We start from the raw sequence: 15153 nt of genomic DNA on the forward strand, positions 1-15153 counted from the left end.
TATGTGGAAGGTGCAATAAGTAGCTGCCAGGAGTATTCAGGTGTGTAAACACAGTGCTGAGAGAGAAAGACATCTTAAAAACTAATTTTAAAGAATAAACCTTTGCTGCTCACCAACCTGGGAAGGCTTATGAGGCCATTTCCATACAATTTGAAGTCCATCATTCTATAGAGAGAAACCTACAGATGTAGGATAGAAATTCAACATTTAATACAGTTAGCAAATTTTCCCAAGATTGGACGTCCCGACATATTCACCCCAATGCTCAGAGAAACTACAAAAAACCCTAAAGCTGCATGTCAGACTCTGTAGGGCTCACTTTGGACAGCACACTGAACAAGTATGGATTGTTTGGAAGTGGCCAGAAGAAAACCTCTTCTCTCTAAAGAGAACATGACACAGCTTAGGTTTGCAAATTTGCTTCTGAGGAGACCACAAGACCTCTTGAACAATGTGGAGACAGAGCTCCGCGTTTGGGGAAAACCAACGACAACATATTAACACAAATGCCCCATACCAACTGTCAAGCACAGAGGTGGAGAGGTGATGATTTAAGCTTGTTTTGCAGCCACAGGACCTGGATACTATTAAAAACTCCATGAAGCCCAACTCAGGTCATATTAAAAGATTCTCCCAAGTCTTTTTTTAACTGGCACAGATAAAAAATGTCATATTTTCCCTCCAAAACGTCTGCTCTGGCCTTCTCCAAAATATAGATTAAGGGTTAAAGTTAGAGGTGCCAAATACGATGACTTAAACCTCAGAGGGCTAATCTTGTTCTTTTTTAAAAAATAATCAAATTAATAAAAATGTAACATTTTTGTTATTCTCCTGAAAGTTGTTGATTATTTTCTTTATCCAAGCCATAAAAGTGTTCCAACTGTGTTAAGAGGAAAAGATTTATTGGATTTATAAATGTAACGACAGTGTCTAAAATAAAAATGTGAAAAACAGTGTCCAGAAATGGCATGCTAAAAATAAAGCACATATCTTTCATACAAACTTTTGCCACTTTTAAAGTGTGGACAAAAGTCAAAGAGCTGCTTGGAATTAGTTTGCAGTTTGGCATCTGCTTTTGTAAGAGCGTTATGGAAAACTGGAAGCTCCGCCATCACAGACACCAACCTCACTGTGTTTTAGTTAAACTCTAATGTTAATATTCCTGTGTAGTGTTAGTTATGTTCAACAGCAGGGGTTTTAGCCATGCCTCACTTCTTTGATCCCACCTAGGAACTCTGCCAGCCATCCTCTAGATAACATCAGGACCAATCTGCCCTTTGGTATTAATCCAGTCGTTGCAGTGCTTCCGGCTCTGAATGGGCACAGACTAACATGGGGTAAAGGGCTCTGGCTGCACACATAGGTCTCCTTTAATGGGAAAATGTGCCGATGTTTTGAGTCAGTTCACTCAAAGCTTATCATAGCATGCCTCTTATTAGTTTTTGTAAGTGATAATTCTGGATAAGTTGCGTTTACTTTCCTCTGAAGTCTATTTTGACAACCTCTTGTTTTTGCACAGAAGGATTTCCTACAAAGTCAGCATAGCATGTTCTGTTTATAGCTTTTGGCTTCGGTTCTGCATGTTGAAAGAGAAACTGTGGCACGACAGTTAGGATTTTCAGACTTTTATGAAACCAGAGAGATAGACAGATTCTCCCAGAGGTCTTCTTGGGTATCACAGTGTTGTTTCGGGCACTTTCAAGTCCAGTCTGGGTCTACTTGTTTTTTCTGTGATCTTGCTGTAACATTTTCAATATGGAGCTGGCATTAGAAAGAAAACTCGAGGCACTAATGTCGTCTCCCACACTTGGCAATTAGCACTTTTCTCTCTGTTCTTTTAGTTATGTTGGTGTAAAGAATTACAAGCTGTTTCGCAAGATTTCTCTTCCTTTTAGCTCAGTGAAAAAGCATTCAGAATGAAACATTACATTTGACCATAATGAGCTCTTCTATTACATAACCTTAGCCGACAAGAGGACAGTTAAAAAGGAGCTCATGCCTGTACATCCATCACTTCTTCTCATTGTAATTACTTTTAGAGTCTTGGATTCGAGTTCTTGACTAATCGCAATGTGAGGATATTGGAGTTAGTTTGAAGAGGGTCAGGCCGTCTTAAGCAAAGCCTTGGGAGAGCAGGGTGACTTAGAGGGTACATGCAGAACATGTGTGTCACAGAGCGGAGGTGGATTAAAGCAGAAGTGTGTGGGCTCTGAAGGAAATAACAGTTTTATGTGTTAAATAAGTGGAAAAACACAAGCATGGCTATGAAATGTGTTTCCTTTAGTCTAAACTGTTTAAGAGATTGTTGTTGTAATCTTCACTTTCATTGGCAATCACTGTAGTCCCTCACCTAAAACTTCAGAAAAGGAAATGCTTCGACCGTGCACACAGCGTAAGACGTACCTGCACGCTTACTTTGGTTTCTCAGCTCTTGAGTCTATCATAGTAAGATTTGCCAGCGTTTTTGTGCTTCACAAGTAGTTCATTTTTGTTACTTTCATTTTTGGAAACGTTTGTGAGTAAACATGGGGTGTGGTGATACGTTGAAGTTTTCCGAGCACCTGCTATAAGTCCAACAACCACAGTTTGATGCTACACTTGTGTTCCCCACAACCCACATGATGTCTGTGTACACATTTCCATTTTAGCATCACAGAACAAAAACAAAAAGGCACCATCGTATGGTGGTATTCAGCTCTGTGCTTCATTACACAAAACTGTATTTATAAGCTGAATTCTCACGAAAGCATATTAGCATATTAGATATAGGCTAATATTTAGCATAGGATGGGTATTGATGATTGACATGAGAAATGATCTGCATTTGTGTTTACAGAGTCTTTCTTGGCTTCTCCGAATGAAATGCAGTGGAGATATATGCCAATATAAAAGAATATTAAGAAATAATCAACAGGGGAAAATGCTGATGCTTATTTTCTCTTTTTTCTTTCCTCTACCAGGATGAAGAAAATGGCAGCAGAGGTAAGTCAGAGAGTATATTATCAAATTCTGCATGCATTAGATGTGCACTGTGAGCTGGACCTCAGGTGTTGCATGAGGGAGATGCACACAAACCATTTCCTTGCAGCTCTCCATCACAAGCCCCCTTGAATGATTATCTAATTAGGATTGACAGTCCATTACTCTAATGTGTTCTTGCTTTGCGTGGATAGAATTAATGCATTTTCAAGTCTTTGTTAGAGCATCACATTAACACTAGGAGTTGAATCTCATTGAGTGCCTTATAAAAGCACAGTTTTCACCCAGGAGTGGTTGTAAAACATTTAGAAAAACAACACGTTAAAGGCGAAGGTGTCTTTCCTGCACGCTGTGTGGCAGTAGGGTGGCTTTGTGCTGCACTTTTGCATTTCAAGCCCTCACTCTTTAGAGGGGCAGTCAGAGCTGCATGTGCCGTTGGCTTGGCAAGGCCTCAGCATTCCTTGGAGCATCCGGCTTGTCATTCCAGTCCCTCAGTATGCTGCTCACGTCTGCAGCCCAGCATGAATGCAGGAGGGTCGCTCTGCTGCTCTTCATCAAAAGCCTTCCTAAGCAGGCCTTGTCTGTATATAGAAACACAATGCTTGTTTACATGGACTCCTATTGTTACACACAGACAGGACAGCTACAGCGCACTCTTAAAGAAATAATCCAAAGCATTTTTATTGCTGCACATATCTGTGTTTTTCTAAGACATCAGTTTATTTAGTCTTCTGTATTTACTCATCTAAGATTTCCTTTTAAAAACAAAGTTGTGTATTTTTAAACTGAAGTAAACATGGAAATTTGAGAAGATAACCACAATTAGATGTTTGTTTAGCTTGCAGTGACCCTAAAGCCTTGCCAGACGTGTTTCAGTAAACCATTAAGGCATGAGCGGAAAGAGAAAGTGAAAAATCCAGGGTTAGGCTTTTTATAAATATGACTCTTAAATGCCTCTCAGTGGGAAATTGTGAGATTCCTGCAAGCGACCTTCATCATCTCTCTTTGCTCGTGGTGTCACATTCCTCATGCTACCCCCTCCCTACCCAGTTTAACCACTACATGCTTATCCATCCTCATTTAAAGCAGGCCTCCAAGTATTTAACACGCACGTGGGGTCTTCGCTTTGGCAAAAGGAAACCCCTTAGGGAGTAAGTGTCTGCACATTCTTTGCATGGCAGTATTATAGTTTATGAACTTTAATTTCTTTGTGTGAATTTAGCTCAAGTGCATTAGAGCAATTCCTGTTAAAACTCACTAGATGAAGAATAATGATTCTGGTCTTGAGAGCCTCTCTCCTGCGGAGCAGGAAGCCTCTTAGCTCCTCATACTAAATTCCTTTTTGTGTCTCAGAGGGCAGTGTTGATGATGCTGAAGGGTCCTAGATGTATGATATCAGGGACATCAGGGACCTCCCTGTGAGGCCTCTACAATAAGCACATAATGACTTATAAAATATTGATGTTGTGGGTTCTTAGACTGTAGTTACATACTTAAAGGCAATTTCTTCTTCTTATTATTATTACTATTATTACCAGTTGTAGGAATAGTAGTAGAAATTGCCTATTATGTGTTTCTATCCGAGGTCTGACATTGATTTGATGAACAGCAATCATTGTAATGCACCAATCTGAAAGTGTTTTTTGAAGCTGCCGCATGCTTGTGTTTGTTTGTGGATTTGATTTCTTGTTGACGTGTTTAAACACTTCTCGCTATCGTGACAGACAGAGCAGCCTTTGATGGTCCTGTTTTAGAGCCAGTAAGAAGCTGAATAAGATGAAAGAAGCAAAGGTAAAACGCTTTTAAGCTGACTGAGAAATTGCTTCTCGACATGGAGCTAGATATTTGAATGATAAAAGCTGACTGTGTTCAAATGGTGGAGGAGACCGGCAGTTAATTATAGGGTTGGTTATGTGTGTCACCAGATAATCTATGTTGAGGCAAGACGCTGAACACTATACTGGTGTGGACAACAGGACTCAAATTTATTGTAATGACTTCCTCTCAAATGCAGAGTTGTTGGGACTGTTTGTATCAGAAGCTTGTTTAAATTTTACACGTGGGTGGAAAAAAAAAGTCATTTAGCAAAAACTAGGCTTTAAAAATTATGTTAAATTCTAACTTTAGTTAGTTTCGTAATAAGCTGTAATGTTGAACGTCTACACTAGTCTAGTTTTTTTGCTAATAACAGTCTCCCCATCAGGATGTCTGTGGAGTCTCAAAATGTAAGGTCTTATTAGTCTACAATTGAATATTACTGTTTGGATAAAAAAATATTTAAAATGCCACAGACTTTGCTATGACGCTAAATACTGTACTGATAAATTTGATTTCTTGCATTTCTCAGTCTTTGTAAAGAACTGGTCTGGTAAACCATCTCCAATTGAGTTTTATAATGAACAGTTAGCCCCCAGTTAGTCTCTTGTCCCACAGATGTACTCCATCTGCAACTAAATGTCCTTTTACGTCCCAGTCACATAGGCCTAGAAACTGGTTAATGCAGTGGTTCCCAACCTTTTGGAGCCACGGCACATATTTCACATTAGAAAAATTACCAAACAAAAATGTCACAAAAAGCATATTGATAATTTTACCCACGCACCAGACAGCGGTACCTTTTTGAGCTTTTTTCTGACCACTACTCATGCTAGGGCCTTCATCTGGGTGGGAATTTTCTCCAGGGCCCAGGCCAGATTGACTACTTTTTCATTTCAAATATTTATCTGTTGCTATTATGCGCTGTGTCATCTCATAAAAGCATGACTATTATGTAATTTCTTCTTCCTCTTCTTCTGTGTTACTGGCAGTTGACAACCCATTTAATTAGAGCAGGTAGTTGTACTGCCCTCTAGTGGAAGGCAATATAATTGTTTTGCCCATTACTCTCGCCAATCGCTTAGAATACGAATCAGGTGGAACCAGATACTCTTCCATGGCACACTTGATCATTTCTCGCAGCACTCACAGCAATGTTTTCAACAGGGTCCAGGAAGCATCCAGATTATACATTTTTCCCTAGCGACCAGGTTGTCACCAACCAGTCTGTAGGCTTGTGGGATTAAAACTGCTCTTATAAAAATAACAAACGATCTTCTTATGGCAGCTGATTCTGGTCTCCTCTCCATCCTTATTCTCCTTGAGTGCAGCCTTTGACACCATATCTCATCCCATTCTTCTTAGCAGATTAGCTTCTCTTGGTCTCTCTCATACTCCATTAGCCTGGTTTAAATCATACCTGTCTGACCGCACTCAGTTCATTCAATTAAAACCCTTCACTTCTCAGCCTTCTCCTTTATCTACTGGGGTGCCCCAGGGATCTGTCCTCGGGCCCCTCCTTTTCATGATTTACCTTCTTCCACTTGGACACATTTTTTGTAAATATAACATTCAGTTCCACTGCTATGCCGATGACACCCAGCTTTACCTCTCTACCAAACCCGATTCTACTCTTCCTCCACCCTCCCTCACCCTCTGCTTAGCTGAACTCAATTCCTGGTTCTCCTCCAACTTCCTTAAACTCAACAGCAATAAATCAGAACTTCTCCTGGTCGGCACTAAACGATTGCTATCCAGAATTAACGATTTCTCTCTCACTATCAATAATTCGTTGGTCCCTATCTCTCCCTCTGTGAAAAGCTTGGGTGCAGTGTTGGTCAAGTTACTTGAAAAAAGTAATCAGTAACTAATTACTGATTACTTCCCCAAAAAAGTAATCCTGTTACTTTACTGATTACTTATTTTCAAAAGTAATTAATTACTTAGTTACTTAGTTACTTTTTAAAAACACGATTTACAACCTGAATAGGTGATAAAGCGATAGATCTTTCAGCCCAATTCTACTTTTTCTGCACAATCCATCATACAAAATGTAATCAAATGGAAAAGTATCTTTTTTTAAAAACTTGTTTTATCAGTTTTAATCTTTTAACTTTATGCATCAAGCAAAAATGTAATTATATGCAACATTCTCTGACTTGAATAAATTAGTTTAACATTTAAACCTATTTTCTGCACATTCCAGCACATAAAATAAAATATTTTTTGTGTTTACATTCAGTCTTTCAAATAGATGCAAGTAAAACACAGCAGAAAATAAATAAAGTCAAAGACTCAGCGGTCCTTTTGCTCTATTTTCACCTGTAAAGCAGGACTGGGGTAGGCGGAGGTTTACCCTGGTGCAGGTGTGCTGCGGTCAGTTGAAGAATCCGCGAGTTTCTCTGTGAATTTCCCATTACGTGGTAGCGCACTCGGTGCTTGTTTAGGGGTTTTTTTTCCCTGTAAAAAGAAGTTTTCTTCCCACGCACAATGGACACTAATGTTTTTGTCACTTTTTATGGAATCAAACTCAAAGTAAGGTCAGTACTTCCACGCTTTAAACGCTGCACGCTCATGCTCTCTCCCACAATCGATATATGATCCATTGTTGATCTGCACACAGCTGTTGTCACTAACGGCGCACTCGCTTACCTCACTGTCGTGAGACATTCTCGCAAAAAAATCACGGTTTTAGTAACGCAGTAATGCAGCGTTCCTACGGGAAAGTAACGGTAATCTAATTACCGTTTTTGCAATAGTAATCCCTTACTTTACTCGTTACTTGAAAAAAGTAATCAGATTACAGTAACGCGTTACAAGTAACGCGTTACTGCCCATCTCTGCTTGGGTGTCATTCTCGATAGCACATTATTTTTTAATTCACATATCAATAATGTCACACGTGCAGCATATTTTCAACTCCGTAAAATCAATCGCCTCCGCCCTTTCCTCACTCCTCATGCCACTGCCATTCTCGTCCATAATCTTGTTATGTCTCGAATTGATTACCGTAACTCACTATTATTTGGCCTTACACAAAAATCCATTAACAAGCTCCAACGTGTCCAGAACTCTGCCGCCCGTATTATTACTAGAACTTCCTCTACCCACCACATCTCCCCAATCCTGAAGCAGCTACACTGGCTCCCGGTTAAATTTCGCATCCATTTTAAAAGAATCCTTTATACATTTAAGGCTATTCATTCTCTCTCTCCACCATACCTCTCTGATTTAGTACAGATGAACTTCCCATCCCGGTGCCTCAGATCTTCATCTTCTCTTTCTCTCCTTCCGCTCGTCTGATTACAATGGGGGGCGGGGCTTTTAGTTGCTCTGCCCCTCGACTTTGGAATTCCTTACCCCCTGACCTCAGAAATATTAGTTCATTCCCTCTTTTTAAGTCCACCCTCAAAACTCATCTGTTTAAAATTGCTTATGTTTAAACCTCTGTATGCTCCTAACTTGTATCTGTTATTCTTATTATTGTGTATATTTCCAGTTTTTGTGTTTTTATTTGTTGTACAGTGTCCTTGGGTGCTTTCAAAGGCGCGATTTTTAAATAAAATGTATTATTATTGTTATTATTATTGAGGCCTTATGCTCTGTAACCTCAGTTAGCAGCTCGATTATATCAATGTTGTATTTGGGACCTGGTAAACGACTGACGCCACATTCCAGATATCTCGGAACTTGGATGCCGGAACTTGGTAGTGACATCACACCTGAGTTTATTTTAAAAGCAACCCTTTAAAATAAAGTAGAGGGCATTGTCCACTGTTTAAGTCAGTCGTGGATGGCTTGGCTTTCTTTGACAAAAAGAAATAAATAAAATGCTGAAATGAGTCACTAAATGACATCTATATATTTTAGCTTTTGATCCTACAAAATATTACACAGTCTTTTCCAGAAGGAGATGTTTCCTCAATTTCCTAATAATCTGTTATTTGCTGTATGTCATAAAATAGCATGCGGCAGAGAACTAAGAAGGATGAGTGCAATAAAAGACTTTGGCATGTGTTTGTGCTTCTAAACATTCGGCTTTGGAATTATTACTCACTGATGTGTTCAAATTGTGGATGTTGCTATGTGACAACCACTGATCACTATCATAGCAAACGACATACGCTCAAAAACACTCATAGCATCATCGAAAAACCATGTGAAACCCAGACAGATAATCCGTCCCATGTGCTTGGTTGTTTTAATGTTTCGAGAAAAAAAAAAAAGATAGAATGAAAAAAAGTTGCATTCAGCTCGAGTCAGGTCTGCGAGGTTCACTGCGGCCTCCCCATCGCGCTGCACTGGAGTTTATTTGCTTGATTCCGGGCCAGGGCGTGTGATGAGTCTATTGGTGTTTAGTGGAGGAGGGAGGGGGGGAGCTGACCGCATGTCGACTAGCTGGGTGTTGCCGCTGGAAACACTTCAAACTTCTAGAAAGCAGAAACATACGCTGATGTAGATTTAGAGATACGTAAACCCTGACGTACAGAGACATAAAAACAACATGGATATTCCTTACTGTGCCTGTCTCAAATGTGGATGTGTTTATTTCCCTTCACAGCGGTTGTGTACATACCAAGCGGCTGTTATCCCAAATCGTCCTCTCTATCTCACTTCCTCTCTTCTTCCCTCCCTCTTCTGCCTGTCTCTCCCTTTCCTGTATGTCTTTTCTCTTCAGTTGTGTGTTTTAGCGAGCTGTTGAAGGGTGAAATCTGAATGAGGCGTAGTGTGCAATGCTTATGAAACTACACAGCGAGAGAAGCAACACAAAAATTTCTCCATCTGTTCAAATATTTGTTTTTCATTCAATGTGAAACTCTTTTCTCTGCAGCTTTATTTTCTCTGCAGCTTTATTTTAAAAGTCAAATTTCAGATTGTTCCCATAAATTCTGCAGAGGGAATGTAATGCAGCACAAGCAAACAGAATTCCCCTGTATTCTCCAGTGGGCTTTTTGATGCCCCACCTTTTTTAACAAAGCTACATCCAAAGTTTAATCTTTTCTCCCCCTTTTTGCTTCTCATACTGCCTTTCTTTTGATTGCTCTTTCCCTTTCTCCCCCTCTGTCTTTCCCTTTCTTTCTCTGTTTTCTCAATTCCCATAGTGACTTCTTTCCTCTGCAACTCTAGTTTCTTACAAATAGTTTTCCTGTCATGTCCTTCTTTCACCCCATTGAGCTCTCAATCAGTGTTTTTCTGCACCGACTCCACAGGCATGTATGAGTAATGGTAAATCTAACATATTATCGGTATTATTTAGCTCATACACCCACTCAAACTGAAAATGTGACATTAATTATCAGGATGATTCTTAATTGTCGAACATGAATGGTTGCCTGTCTGTGTGTGTTAGCCCTGTGACAGGCTGGTGAGCTGTCCAGGGTGTACCTCACCTCTTGCACCGGGGTAGGGCTCCAGCCCCTCACAACCCTGAACTGGATAACCAGAAGAGATTGGATCGATGGTTGAACATATTAGATATTTTGAGTATAAAAGCTGGGAAATCTAATAGGAAAAAAGGTTCTAAAAACAAGATTTTCTTGTAATTTGCCTTTTTGTCTCAAGAATTTGTTTTTACCTTTCAGAAATGTTTCTATTTTTTTAATACAAATTTAAATGTAAGTCTTTATTCTTAAAAATGTTGTTTGTTGGCCAGCCACAAATTTATTTTTTATCCATCATAATATGTTATTGAAGACTCCCATGGAGAGCCTCTGTAAACTGAAATGCAAAGCTTTGTAATTGTATCTAGCTAGTTCACAGTGCTAATGCAATAACCATTAGTCTGCCTGTGTGGACTTATGCTGTTTGGTTGTTTTCTTAGCTGTGAAAATACATGTACTGAAGTATCACCCCACCCCCAACGCCAACTCCCCCAACTGATTTATCAGGTCCAGGTCCAATATAAACAGCCTGGTTTCACTTGTGATGATAGAGCAATGCAGACCCACCAGTGCTCAATTATAAATGCAAACAACGAACATCACTTACTGCATTATGTCAGCTCTGCAACGATTCAACATACTACTGTAAATAGATCTTTTGCTGTGACTGTCTAGCTTTCTGTTGCAACAGAGAACACACAGAGCAATTGGTCTACAGGCTAATCACTTCTACCTGGCAAACATCACTTTTCCTGAAACAACAATTGTCGGTTGCAGATATAGTGAGTGAGGGAAGTTATAAATGTTCTTGTTTGACTGGTTCTAAAGTCAGTATTTTGTAAAAACAACTCTTAAATATGCACTTGATGGCTGCTTAAGCCTATTTAGGACTTCTGGGTGAAGCTATGTAAAGCCTGCTACATTGCGTACGCACGTGGCTAAGGTCCTTGCTTGTGGGAGACCCTTAGCTTTGCGCGCGGTATGTCGGGCATTCCTCTGCAACTTTGCCATTGCAACTTAAGTTGCCAATGAGGTTTGGCTCATCAGGTTGATCTTCTCTCTTTCAGTCAGCTTGAAAAGTGGCAGCAGAAGGAGAGCTAGCCGGAAATGCACCAGTGCAACTAGACTGGCCAATCACAGTTGTTGTAGGCTGAAGTGACATGAGATTATGCTACATTCACAATAGGTTATGGCATAAGTTGTGATGTAGGAAAGATTAGATTTAATGCAAAAATATAAATCCCCCCATTACTTACATCGTTGTGCGTAAAAAGTGATGCAAACATTAAACAACCCAGGCAAAATCATCTGACCAGATGGCTCTGAGTCAAATGAAAAAAAAAATCCACAGAAAAGGGAAATACAAAAACAAAACAAACCCCCTTAAAAACATCAGTACATTGGTTGCCTCACAAACAGAATTAAATAAGATACTTTAAAAGCTGAATTTTACAAACTACTAACTATTTCACACTGGTAACTACAGCCAAACTCACCTCAAGAGGTAATAAAGTATATGAAAATGTCACATTTCAACCCACATGACAAGTAAATCAGTAGTTTTGATGTCACGGTGCTCCATGAGTAACACCTGCCCTTTGTACAAAATGTGCACGGTGTGATCAGTTTGCTTGGCATGTGTTTGAAAGGAGCACGACACTGAGCAGGAATTTCAAAGCTGAAGCTGTTTTGAAATTCATTCTAAGTGGATGAATTTCAAAACAGCTTCAGTTATTATAAAGCTGTGATGGTAAGATAAAATTAACTACACCTAAATGGACAAAAAGTATTATTAAACTGAATGACTCAAGCATAGATTACACCGTAATCCACCTACAAAATTGCACGTTCATGTAAAAAGAACAATTAACAGCCAACGCGAATAGCACATTTCTTGGGCTTTGCCACTCCTTCGATATTTGATTTGGTATTTTGGTTACGAAAAGGCAACGAAAGCAATAATTCACAGTACAGACCCATGAATGCAGCTTCAACATGTGTGAAGTAATTAGAAGCTCGACAGGCCTGGTTACTGTTGTTGAGTTGCAAGTGGAAAATCAGTGTTAAGGGGACAGGTTTAGCTCATTTTCCAAGAGACCCGAGACAACATTTTAGACTAAAATTACCCCATGTGCCTCCAGATGTTTGTCACTTGTTCCCTCACTTGAACTTGAACTCCCCTGGTGGATAGTTTGGCTTGTTTCACAGAAAGAAAACAAAATACTGATTTTTTTCTTTTTGCTGTGCATGTCAGTGTAATGTCAATACATATCCGCTTTCCCCTCAGTGGATTGTGGTATGTGTGATTCTTAGAAAAAAAGTGATGGAAAGTACTCCACCACCTTCCTGCCCTGGTGAGAAAAAACACCAGACATGTTTGTGTGTAAATCTGATGTGATGAGTGGACATATGCACACAGTACTGTTAGGCATGTGTTTCTACCTCGGCGTGTGTCCCAGGTTAGGAATGCTGGAGTCCTGGAAGTAACTTATATTCTAATGATCCCGGAACTGCAGGAATCCAGCCCTGCTGGGTGTTACACATACATATTAGGTTACATTTCTTACTACATATTGTGTTGATGATATCATTACTTGGATTGTGAATAATAGTAGCATTGTATGTGGTGGCCAAATTTACCAGGAATTTGTATTTGAGGTATTTTAGAATCTGTTTGATGAAAACATGGTACTTCAGGGCGCATAAATGCTGTTTTTCTTGCTCAACCAATAGCATGTGGTCAGTCTTCATTATTCATATGTTGAAGAGGTGCAGTTTCTTTATTACAAATTAGATTTCCAGTGAAATGAACAGAAGAGAATGTTATTACTTTTATATAGTAAATACAGTAGGTCCCTTTTGAGATGTCTACATTTTAGGTTTTGATTAATATTTATGTGAAAACTTTCCGTTTTAGATTTACAGAGAGAAACTCCCTTCGCCAACTAGTGTCTTGGCAAAATTGCATAAAAGTTCAGGCGTATGGATACAAGTATAAATACTTGCAACAGCGTCAGACACTTGCATTTACATGGATTAAAGGCAGAAGTAGAAATTGATCTTGAGACATCATCATTGATGACAACAACTCTAACTCTGTGTAACTGGAATTAGAAGCTGACCAATCACAGCTTGTTTGCTCCTGACAAGCCACAACTTCAGTCAACATTCGAAACCTTAACAGTTTTCACCACTGGCCTCAAAAATACAGCAACACTCTGGCCTGTGTAGAGGTGCCACAAACACAGCTGACTCACTCCTGAGTTAACTCGAATGGTGATGACAGGGGTTTCAAGATGTATTGACATGCCCTGCTCCAGCGTGTGTTTATGTTACTGTCAGAAAGCTGTGTGGCTGTTAACAAAAACCAGTGTTTAGTGAAATAAGACTGGCCCGTCTGATGTCGGCAGCTACAAGTCGCCGCATCATTGTTGATGCAGTTTGTAAGGATGTGGGTTTGTTCAGTGTTTCAGAGAGGTCGGGGCTCGGGTACACAGGTGTTTCAGCAGAGTTTAGGCTTTCACAGTAGAGTTGTCTTTGGACTGGCTTGTGTGAACTGTGTACGTTGTTTCTTTATGGAAACTGAAGAAGGAAGGGCAGAATTACAGTATTTATTTTCATGATCTTCTGCCTTGAAGCAATTCAGTTTCTTTGAGCGCATGTTTGGCCTTAAAACAAGCTCTGCTTTTCGAGGAAGTTAGAGTTTATGGATTTATGTGCAGTGTACTTGTGCTTTGACCTTCCTGCACTATGGGGGGACTGCCTTGTGTCAGGGTCAGGCACCTCCCATTTTGATATTTCCCCAATGGAGCGGACCTGTCATAGATAACCATCTAAACTCCAGCACAGACCTTCTTATTAGTATTTGAAATGCTTACAAATGCACGAGTGACACAAGTGGTAGAGAACAGCGAGATGGACAGAGAGGCATTACGCCAGGGTTAATCCAGGGAGTGGGCAGCGGGCCCAGCCCTCTGTAGAATAACATTATCTAACCCAAAACAACGGGGGGGCGGGGAGCTGGCCCACGCAACCAGGCCCAGCTGTGCAGCCAGGGACCTGAGCCAGACACAAGCTTGTTGAAGTCAGGAAGTAGTGCTGAAGCCTTTGACTGTAAAATTCTAGATTGGAACATAAATACAAAGGAAGAAATACAGATAAATACTGCTGCATATGTGCAAGCCGTAATACAGACGTAATGAATACAAAGCATCTAGCTGGAGCTAATTTGCAGCATCCATTAAGCATTTAAATCTAGGTTCAAAAAGTCAAGTGAATTACCTGATAAAACTGATTCAAACTGAAAACAACAGAAAAAACAGACTGAACGCATGTCTATGCACGTATGTCTGCTTTCCTCTTCTCTCTGACTTTGTTTCAGTTATGGAGGAAATGAACAAAAATGCATGGTATTTGGTATTTGGAGACTATTTGAACAGTGCCAAAAGGCCTTGATAAGAAGCTGTCTCGGGTTTGAATGGATTAAGATGTGTCAACATTGCGTTTCAGTTTTACATTTGTGGAACCAAAAGTACATCTGAAAGAATTGCTTCTCTAAACAAGTCAAAATAATAATATGTTAGTAATGTATTAGTCATTTAAGGACCTTTTTTCAAGCAAATGAGCTCATCCCATTCGATGTTTTCCCTTGCCTTTACATGGATAAACAGAATACCTGAAGTCATTTTTAAAGGCATTTCGTCTAATGGCTGCTTGAGGCTGGCTCCACCACGGAGTCAACTGTAAAATTCTCATTTTTAAAGATAAAATAAACATGTTTATTGCCTGTTATAGATCTTTTGTCTATAAGTAGTATTTTTCTTTTTAGCAGGTCAACCATTTCAGTTATATAGTATCTTAAAGCGTGGCTGCTTTAGGATTCAGACTGATTTGATATCTCACTCAATTATAGTTTAATCCAACCACCTATGTAGGATTATATCTAGGATTATAGAAATTAATAGGTGATGATATGGCT

General features: G+C 39.7%; 1 protein-coding gene across 5 annotated transcripts in view; it reads left to right on the forward strand.

Annotated features, from left to right (window-relative positions):
• The window catches only part of arhgap21a (Rho GTPase activating protein 21a), a 101671-nt gene that overhangs the window by 49823 nt on the left and 36695 nt on the right, over positions 1 to 15153 (forward strand). For all 5 annotated transcript variants that reach the window (XM_026180094.2, XM_080306111.1, XM_026180092.2 and 2 more), the window contains one exon: positions 2961 to 2982. In XM_026180094.2, coding sequence (XP_026035879.2) covers positions 2961 to 2982 — 22 coding nt within the window. The remainder of the gene's footprint in view (positions 1 to 2960; positions 2983 to 15153) is intronic.

Source organism: Astatotilapia calliptera, chromosome 9 (assembly GCF_964374335.1).
Source record: "Astatotilapia calliptera chromosome 9, fAstCal68.1, whole genome shotgun sequence".
NCBI classification, from domain to species: Eukaryota; Metazoa; Chordata; class Actinopteri; order Cichliformes; family Cichlidae; genus Astatotilapia; species Astatotilapia calliptera.